The sequence below is a fragment of the Limulus polyphemus genome, unplaced genomic scaffold (assembly GCF_000517525.1).
Source record: "Limulus polyphemus unplaced genomic scaffold, Limulus_polyphemus-2.1.2 Scaffold2036, whole genome shotgun sequence".
Taxonomy (NCBI): domain Eukaryota; kingdom Metazoa; phylum Arthropoda; class Merostomata; order Xiphosura; family Limulidae; genus Limulus; species Limulus polyphemus.
In genome coordinates this window covers 54,605-65,200 of record NW_013667646.1, presented here as the reverse complement: position 1 = coordinate 65,200, position 10,596 = coordinate 54,605, and the positions used below count along the sequence as shown (strand labels likewise).

At 32.0% G+C, this 10,596-nt stretch overlaps 2 protein-coding genes across 4 annotated transcripts in view; both read left to right on the top strand.

Annotated features, from left to right (window-relative positions):
• LOC111087345 (restin homolog) overlaps window positions 1-10,207 on the top strand; it is a 14,137-nt gene extending 3,930 nt beyond the window's left edge. For all 3 annotated transcript variants that reach the window (XM_022393666.1, XM_022393669.1, XM_022393667.1), the window contains 4 exons: window positions 888-1,033; window positions 8,685-8,960; window positions 9,549-9,646; window positions 10,135-10,207. In XM_022393666.1, coding sequence (XP_022249374.1) covers window positions 888-1,033; window positions 8,685-8,960; window positions 9,549-9,646; window positions 10,135-10,195 — 581 coding nt within the window. In that variant the 3' untranslated portion in view covers window positions 10,196-10,207. The remainder of the gene's footprint in view (window positions 1-887; window positions 1,034-8,684; window positions 8,961-9,548; window positions 9,647-10,134) is intronic.
• A 157-nt stretch (window positions 10,208-10,364) lies between these two features.
• The window catches only part of LOC106465743 (kinectin-like), a 52,530-nt gene continuing 52,298 nt past the window's right edge, over window positions 10,365-10,596 (top strand). The window contains exon 1 of the mRNA XM_022393660.1: window positions 10,365-10,431. Within this exon, the coding sequence (XP_022249368.1) occupies window positions 10,365-10,431 (67 nt within the window). The remainder of the gene's footprint in view (window positions 10,432-10,596) is intronic.

Genomic DNA, 10,596 nt, shown 5'->3' with positions numbered 1-10,596 from the left:
CATGGTAGTTTCACAGCGTAGTGGGATTTTTGGGTAGGCCTCATGGTAGTTTCACAGCGTAGTGGGATTTTTGGGTAGGCCTCATGGTAGTTTCACAGCGTAGTGGGATTTTTGGGTAGGCCTCATGTTAGTTTCACAGCGTAGTGGGATTCGTGGGTAGGCCTCATGGTAATTTCACAGCATAGTGGGATTTTTGGGTAGGCCTCATGGTAGTTTCACAGCATTGTGGGATTCGTGGGTAGGCCTCATGGTAGTTTCACAGCGTAGTGGGATTCGTGGGTAGGCCTCGCGGTAGTTTCACAACATAGTAGTCCTCTCATTTTGCAGTTTTTTGTATAGTTGTGTAACTACTTGTGTTACTTTACTAAGTGTAATACTTATGCCTCATCAGTAGATATTTAATAATTTTATTAATGATATACACTTTTTGTGTATTGATTTGTTAATGAAAAGTCATTTTTGTCAAAACTCACTTGGAATGTCTATAGAAAAATTATCAGTCATTATAATATTTGGAACTTCCATTGTCATGTCTGTACCCCCATCCCTCTGATCATCATGCATGTAATAGTGATTGACACGGTACATATATTATGAAGCATTGGATTATTTTTGGCATTATTTTTAGTGCATGTTATGTTGCTTGTTGGTTCTGGCTTTTTTTTTCTTCCTGCTCACCAGATCTTCAACATTTATTAAAATAATGAGGTTTTCATTTTCCCCACTCGGCATTGTTTATTTGTGTAGTAAGTTCTTTAAGTGTAATGATGAGTTAAACTGTAAAAATTGATTTCTGTAAAATATTAACATCCTGACTATGTGTTAACCAGAATTGGAGAATGTTGAATATTAACTAGAATATGAATATTACACATTTTCCATCCAAGGAGTTGTTGAGGAAGAAGTAATCATGACGGCCGAAAGGTTGCTACACATGTTAGAAAACATGTCCCTGACTGATGAAGAAAGTCAGATGTTGATGGATGTTCTAGCAAGCAAACAGAGTGGAATTTCAGAATGGACTACAGTTCAGGTAATTAGGATTATGATTTTGTTTTGTACAAAAGTTGTGTCAAAAACATAAACATTTCAATATCTCTTAACAGTTTTTAAAAATCTTGTAGAGCATGCACTGGTCAAATATTCTGGTACATTTTTGCAGTTTTTTTTCTTTTTTTGTTTGTGGAATACACATTATCCCGTGATAATTTTTGTTTTTTATGGATTACATACTGATAATATGTTTCGGTGTCACAAGTTTTTATGCAAAGTATGTAACAGTTAAATATTTTGGTAACATCTGAAGTTTTTTTTTGTTTTGTTTTTTGTGTGTGTGGAGGTCTCACTGGCCAGATATTTCAGTACTTCTTGACAGTTTTTTCATTTATTACTGTTCAGGTGCCTTTTTATTTCTTGAGTACATACTGTTACTTTACAGTATTGTTATTAGATATTTGATATGTTTAGGTAAGACCTAGCTTTGAATTTCTGAGCAGTATGATTTTGGTGAAAAATATAAACAAAAAGAACTTAAATTGATTATTCTTGTGTAAAAAAAAATACAAGCCAGTATGTTGAATACAGAAATTGTAAATGACTGCTAAAGAAAAATATCTGTAACATGTTTTATATACATCCTTTTGCATGAGATTTTCTGTTTCACTGTTGAAAAGTTGTAATACGTTAGAAATCTCAAGTTTTATGTGTACCTACCAGCAAAAACATTATAGACCTTATATATTTCTCTTTTATAGATCATGTCTTTTTGTTGACCATATAATATAATATGCCACTGTGTTAGGAAATTCATAAAACAATTGGTCTTCATGTTTGAGCATGTAGCCTGTCCTCTATCCTATTTTTTTTATGTATATAATCTAATTCAGTTGGTAACATGCAGACAAACAGAAACTTGCTTAACTTCATGCTTCCTTGAACATAGTTTTCTGTTCAATTACACTTGTGAAATGTTATTACTTCTAGCAAAAGAGTTAATTCTAATAATTTACATATTACACCAAGATGATCAGCCTTCTGTTTCTTGTCTAGGAATGTGCACAGTGTGTAATTTTTTCTTCTTTCAGTTTTAATAATAAAACAACCCAAGAATTGATATTTATTTTTACATGCTTTGATGAATAGTAATCCAGGAGGTTTAGCTAGTTTTTATTAAGGTAAATTTAGTTGTAAAGAATCATATTTTGTTTTAAACCTGTCTTTGGTTCCAACTATTTTTCTAAATCTTGAGAGTTAAACCTAACTGGAAAGAGTGACAACTTCATACACTTCACAGTGAAAGAGTATAATGATGTACATTTAGGAAACAAAGTCTATGTTGAGTTGAATGCTGTACTTGAAAGCATGTAAAACTCTGTTAGATGATGTGCTTTCACTTACCTGGCTGGTCAAATAAAAGTTTATGGTGTTTGAAACTACAATTTATAACAGAACTAGTGAGAGTTTTGTTATTTGGCACAAACAATTAATTCAGATTATTCAAGTACATAAATTTTTTTATAACTTTTAGAAACATTTATTGAATTAAACCACACTAACTCTCTCAACACGAGCTTGGTCAATTTGACCATTTTTTTAGTGGTTACGAGGTCGGTCGAATTAACCAATCCAATTTTGAGATAGGGTTGAGAAAATAAAGTTTTACTGAGAAAAACGTTTGAAATGCATTTAGGAAGTTTTAGGGATTACACAAAGGAAATTTGAGATTTTTGAGATGAAGAAAAGTATTTTTAATTTTAACATGAAGATTACTTTGCAAATGGACTATTCAAAACAAATACTCAATATATTAATGGACAAATCTTTATTATATTTTATTAAAAATACTTCACTAAAAAGTATTTTTTGTGTGTGAAAGACTTGTAATATGAACTGAAAGACTGCCAAATTTTGTGAAGATATCCACACTATATTGAAAGTTAGAACTATTAAATATATAAAGACTTTACTTGAGTACAGAGAGGTCAAATCGAAAAAACTTAAATTACCCTTTTTTTCTTTCTAGAATGACTTTAAATTGTAACATGAAACTACATTCGTTTATCCTAAGCAGCTGTAAGTTTGTAACAGTATACATCTATTTATAATTCCATTTTATTGTTTTATTGACCTTTGAACCATGTCTAACTACTATCTGCACCATTATAAGTTGTAAATCACTCGGGGAATGTGTAGCTCATGTTATGCTTTTGAATTATATTACCCACGAGCTGCTCATGTGCATGCCTCATGAACCATTTTAATTATATTATTATTGCTTATTTTGCCTAATCTAGTCTTAAATAACTTAAAAAGATGTGTATTTTTAGATTTCAGTCACTTTTATAATAATAATAATAATAATAATAATAATAAGTAAAGAATAAATATGAAAAACAAGAAATAAGGTACTTACCCAGTCTTCTTGCTCTTGGGTTATGAAGAGAGTTAACCCTAATTTTTTATACTATAGATAGTAATGCACTGAGTAATTATTATTTAATCAAATAATGCACCAAAGAATATAGATTTATAACATGCAAAAAGTAGACAAATTCCCTTACCTCTCAAAATTTTTCTGGCTTTCTAACTATGCTACAAGACCTGTTACAAACTCATTGAAGCTAGTTGTTAATTTTCCCACGGGAACAAATCTTTAACTGTTAGTGAAACTGACGATATTCTGTTCAGAACACAATGTTATACAATACATCATTTGATAGATGAAAACCTTTACTTTCTATTGGTTATAGGTAATATATAATGAAATGTAAGAGAGAGATCTATCAACGAATTGTGAAAGAGAGGATGTAGCAGGAGGGGGTTTGATTTTCTATTTGATAGCTCTGTAACCAAACAAAATTTTAAGGCTATAAAAATTAAGGTTTGTCTGAGCATTAACGATTTTTATGGAGAGTATTTCACTTTTAATTTCATACCTTTTCAAGGGGTGGTGGATAAAATAGGGAAAATGTGTCTCGTGGGTCACACTGGTGGAAATTCAGGTTTTTTTTTTAAAGATTGCCTTGTAGAATTAAGAACTTTAAAACTTATATACTATTAAAATATGGAGTATTAGCTAATATTTTATGCTATTCTAATTGGTATTACATAAACAAAAAGTAGTTTAATAAAATATTGAATGTGAGACACTAAAACCTTGTGTCATGCGCAGTGAAGGGTACCTAGGGCAATCGGGTTAAACTAATAGTTCTATTGTACAATTTTAGCCCTGTACCTCTATCTTATTGTGCTGTGTGTACAGATATATCAGTTCCCATTATTTCAGAAAATGATGTACACTTTGTAAGTATAGTAACTTGCACTTGTTATGAGCTAATAGTTTTAAATTATATCTAAAACTTTTACAGGTACAGGTTTTTGTTGGACATAAATGTACACGTACTGAAGCAGATTTTCCAACCAACTGTAAATGTGTTGTGAGAATTGTGATAGGTATATTAGTAATTAAATGTATATTATTTTGCTCATGCTTGGGTATGTTTTAACTAGAACCAAATTCTAGTTACGACTTATTAATACTTAATTTTTCTTTAAGTGCACATGCATGCACGTACACTGTTCTAGCATATTACTTTTTAAACACTCAAACTACATGTACTTGTTCATGAAATACTCTGTACTGGTTTACTAGTTTTCCTCACAAGTTAGGTGTGATAAAAGAATATCATTTTGTAATGAAACTGAAACACTGCATGAAGTACCATTATTACTATCTTTATTAAATGATTAGGTGACTCAGTAAATAATGTTGCATATTTACAAAATGCAGCACTGTTTTGAAATTCCTGAATTCTCCCTGTGTTATTTTATAATTTAATTGTTTTCCAATTGATAAGAGTTCCTCATACCATGAGGTCTGAAGTCCTTGTACATATGCTCAAAAGGATTTGTGTTATCTGTTTGCTAAAAATTACCTTTATCACCACACCATGAAAAAAAAAAAATGGGTGACCTGATTCATTTTAAAAACAGTTTTAAATATGAGTCATTCTGGTACAAAAAAATAATAGTTGCTATATATAAGCTACATGATTGTGTATGGTAAAATTAATTTGTTTTTCTCTACACAACTAACAAAAATTCATGCTACTATATATTTATTTTTTGTTAGCTGTTATTTGAAGTTTTGCAGTTTTTTAAATATTCCAGACATATTTAATGATAATCAGACTACGAAGTAACTGGGAATATTTCTTCCACTATTACAAGATGTATCAGTATTAGCAAGGCTTCCTGAGCAACATCTCATTGTTTAAAACAAAAACTGAACAGAATAGACCACACAAAATAGGTACAAGTTAAAAACAAATGTTATGCTTCAATGATGTTAATCTAAGTAGCTATTTATTCAACAATGTTTTGAGCCTAAGCCCTTCTTCATGCGATAAACAGTCACCAATAAAAGTACATTATGATATTCAAATAATAACAATAACGTATACATGCTTATAATGATATAGTGTCTTGCTGGATTGTAAGGTTTATGAGTTTTGGGAAGAAGAGTAAAAAATTGACAGTCTTGGAAAAGACTGAACAATATTACATCCTTCAGGTGTTGAGTTCATCTTCAACAAGTTTGTTTATAGTATTAAGAACCTGAACTTGTAGACTTGCTAAAGTTATGGGTAGGGAAAAAGAAGTATTAGATATCTGCTTATCAGTCTTAGCCATCCAAATATTTGAATCTATACTACAGGCACACCTCCTTTATTGGCAAGCTTTGTCACAATATCATCTGTTCATTTTAAGCTGAACAATGCAACACGTTCTTCTTTAGATATGTTGTTTGAAGGTGTTGAAATAGAAAAGTCAATGTCTAATTTGTTATTGGCAAATTGAAATAAAATGGTCAACAACAGGACATTTTCTGGCTACAGGCATCCATTTTTTGTTCTTTTGGTAATGTGTTCTTACAGTGAAGTTATATTATGGTTTTCATGATATGGAATCATCATTGCAAAATATGTTTAGATCCAGATAGAGCTTGGAGGATAACTGAGCGTATCAGTTGGTGGGAATTTAAAGTGTGCTTGCAGAAGAATTACTCAACATTTTTAAGAAATTTAAATCCATCACCGTTAGTTTTTGTTTGGGCAATACTCAGCACTCTGGATAAAAGGTCGTGTGGAATGGTAACAATTAGGTTGAAGATTTTTGGACTCATTAGAAGTTTTTGAATGAGAATGGAGTGGAAAGAATCCTAAAGGACAAAGTTTCTTCTGTTTGAATCTTTGAATAATTTTATAAGATTTGGCATTTATGAAATGACTTGTCTGTGAACTTTATGAGCTATATCATAGGTATAGATCTCATATAATCTTCATCTGTTTTAAATTGGTTCAGGAGTATTTTTGTCTCCTGCCTGGCAGAAATGTAACAATCTAGCACAAGAGACAGAGAATGATATGTGAGTGAAGTATCTACATATAAATCCCATATAGTTAAGATGATAAGCAGTATGAAATTTTAGTTTCAAACCTCTAGGAATTATGTTATGATGAAGACCCAGTCCAAGAAATCAAATGTGACTAGCGCAATTAGTCTTTTGAAGAGTAGCTTGAAATAGTTCCTGTCTAGCGGCACATATAACATTAAGGTAGTCGTCCAAGGTGACTAAAAAAGTTGATAGTAGACAGAATGTTGAAAATATATTTGGATAAAAATTAATTGTTTAAAAAACAAAAACCTGAAGAGGAGAAACTATGTACGTGCACGCACACACACACACACACACACACACACAGAATAGTTAAGTGCTTGAAGAAATGGTAATATTAGGAAGATACTGAACAAACAGTTTTCTAGATTAACAAAGTTTTGAGTTTAAGCCCTTCATCAGGTGATGATTACACAGCCATTAATGAAAGCACATTAGAATGTTATTTAAACAATAACAATAATGTATGCATATACCTATTGTGGAACAGTGGATCTTTACTCATTCCTTCTCTGCTGACTGTGTGTTCCAGGAAACTCTCCTGTTGACAGAGTAATTCACACTTCTTGAGATTCAGTTTAAGGTTTTATTTTTTCAATTGATCCAGAACTATCCTCAACACTTCATAAGCATTATCAAAGGTTTCCCCATGTAAATGAGTATGAAATTCCAGGGTATTTCAATCCAGATAAAGCATCCAAAGTATCCACTCTTTGGAAGTAGGTAGTCATCATTTTTTGTAACTTCATTCACCTTCTGGTAGTCCATGCAGAACCTTGTGGATCCTTCTTTTTTTTCCAAGTATAATAGGTGATACTCAAGAACTAGTACTCTGTTTTGTTACTTCTTGTTCCTTCATGGCTTTTGTCTCTTTGAAAGCCTTGGACTATTTTGCAAGTGGGAATTACTTGGCTAACTGACATATTAGGGCTGCATTTTCATTATCAATCTTTTGAGGTATTTTACTTGTTTAGCCTAGGGCATGAAGTCCACTGGAGAAGTGTTTTGATATTCCATATGCAACTTATATAATCTCTGACATTAATCAGCAGTAAGACTTTCAAAGCTCTGGTTATATAGCCCTTGTAAGTGAGGTGGAAAATTGTTTTTTATACGAGTATTTGAAATCAGACTTTCTATATCATTCCTTAAAGATGACTACTACTGATGTGGAAGTATTATTTGTCAAGCCTCACATCTTGCAATGTTCAATTTATGTTTGACTTGAATATTAGTTTGTCACGTTGATGACTCTATTGATGACATTGAATCTTATCAGCATTAACATCATAGCATTCTTTCATTTTGTCACAAGCTGATTTATGCCTTTCCTGGTTAAAGTCAGGTACGAAGTCTTTACTTTTCAGATTCACTAGAATTTTGCCAATCATCAATCCATCGGAAGTACTGAAGTACGTGGTTAATTTCTGGCCCAGTCATTACATGTGAATTTACTTTTAACAAGATCTGGTATGTGTATTTCTCTTCTTGGTGATTCAGTGACTGCTCTCCTTGTTGTTGCTGGAAGTTCAATCTTTGGTGTAGTAATTCTCATACAGTACACAGAGATTTCCTATTCAAAACTAGACTAACCTCACATCCATCTCTCTTCATAAAGTCAGTTCTCAATATACACTCTTCCTCGAGGTGACTTACCCACACATCATGAGGCCTGTAGAAGGTTCCTAAAGGGTAACTTCTGTCTTGTTAAAACCTTATTTCTGCCTATCATTACCAAACTGTTGTAGCTGTAGAACTTGTGTTGAGCAACATGCTGCAAGTCTTCCCATTAATAAAGCTGTTGATTCGTAGACTGGTTTCTTTAACCTTATGTGCATAGGTGGGGGTCAGAATGTGCTTGCCACAGCCTTTTATTGGGTGACATTCAACAGGGTAATATGTATGTGATGTCAGAGTTATTTCATTTTTACCAAACATTGCTTATTTAGCAACAGTTTATGGTAGAGGAGAATATATACCAGATATAGTATACAGAGACACTGAAATAAAAAACAAACTATAAATATGCATTTTGGAGGTTTTAGAGGTTATACAAAAACAATATGCAAACTATACAATGGAAAGAAGTATTGTTGTTCTTCACATTAAAATCATTTTGTACTCCAACTTTTCAGAATCTGATTCAGACTGATATAATCAATTCACAGACATATCTTGAGTACAAATACTTTTGTAGCTCATCTGATTTTTTTATTATTTTAATCAGAAAAATGATCCTGTAGCTATGCTTAAGCGACAACTTGCAGACAGGGAGAAGCAGTTGGATATAGAACAAACACGTGCTGAGGCAGCTAACAGCAAGATGCAGGAGCTAAAGGAGGAACTTAGTAGAGAAAAGTCTCATTTTATGACAGTTGAAAAGTCTCTCCAAGAAAAAGTGAATCAGCTGGAGAGAGAAAACGAAGCTTTAAAGTTTAGCATCCAGCAGTCTTGTGAACAACACCAGGAAGAAACTTCCCTGCTCCAGTTGGAAATTGAGCAGGTACTGTATGAGAGTTACTTAACATATGAGCTCAAGCTTACAACTTTAGTAACAAATCTACCTTCAGTGTATGTTAGCATCACTTACTCTATTCTTTTTCAAAGAATCTGATTAAAGTGCAAAGTTTATACCTAGAATTTACTACTAGGGTTTAACATTTGGATCAAATTACTATATGTTAAGTGTTGTTGAATTCAGTATCAACATCTTTTAATTTTTATGGTTGGTTTAGATGGCTTGTTAGTGCATGATTTTCCTGAAAGGGGGGGCCAAAGGCTGCCTGGAGGGGTCACTTATTTTAACCACTCACACCACTATACAGTAGTGTGTTATCTGTCAGTCAGCAGACACTAAAATGATGTCACATAAGGGAAGCTTAACATTGCAATTTGTATTGTTGTGATGTCAATTAAACATGTGCATGCCATGAATCATGAAAATAATTTGTTACTCCTAATTTTGATTTTATTTACTCTTGAAACACTTTCGGAGACCCTGTGCAAGTACATCTAGTATTTTTAATAGTTTTCACTGTCTATGATATGGCTGAATGAATGGAAAAAACTTGAATATTATTCTTCCATGTAGATGCAATCAAACTTGCAGGGAGAACAAGCTTTAATAATAAAGAAACTACAAGAAGAAAAAGATCACCTGAAGCAAGCCTTGGCAAACTTAGAGGCAGCGTATGTATCAGTAGTTGTTCTACTCAGGAACTAACTTTATTTTACGTTTATTATTTAACTTGTAACTAATATAATTTGTATCTCTTAAAAATACACTCTGTAGTGATGTTTAATTAGCATAGTCAGTATGATAATTTATCTGCAGAACTTAGTTTGTGATGTTTCTTTCATTCCTTTCACAACAGGCTTGTGTGTTTTACAGGACCTTATAATCAAGAAGGTATACATACTGTAAGTGAAAGTACTGAATTATGTAATTTGACAAGCTTTGAGTAAATATTAGAAGTCTGTTATAGACAAAACATCAGAATTTTCAATTATTTAAAAAAAAAAGTCCCTTAATATATGAAGTCAAGAGTGTTGACTGCTTTGTGTGCAAACTGATTTTAATATTAAGATAAAAAATAAATTTTATCTGAAAGTTTTCAAATTCCATTTGCATAATCTCTAAAATATTGTAGATAAACATAATTTTTTTTGTTTTTCAGGAAACCTTATATTTTCTCTACCATAACACCAACGGAGTCGATGATTTGGTTGATCTCATAAATACCATGAAAAAATTAGGATTTCTAAATTATCTTTTTTTTCTTTCTAGAATCACTGCAAATAGTAACAGAAAACCACAATTATTTATCCTAAATAGCTTAATGCTAGTAACAGTATACATCTGTTTATGTTTAATTTTATTATTTTATTACCCTGCAAGTCACTGCAAATGTGCAACTCACATTATCATATCGAATTACTTATTTGTAATGTTTCTCTAACTTGTAGTTGGTATAGTAAGTTGTGTACAAAATGTACTTTGTGATGTTTCTCTAACTTGTAGTTGGTATAGTAAGTTGTGTACAAAATGTACTTTGTGATGTTTCTCTAACTTGTAGTTGGTATAGTAAGTTGTGTACAAAATGTACTTTGTGATGTTTCTCTAACTTGTAGTTGGTATA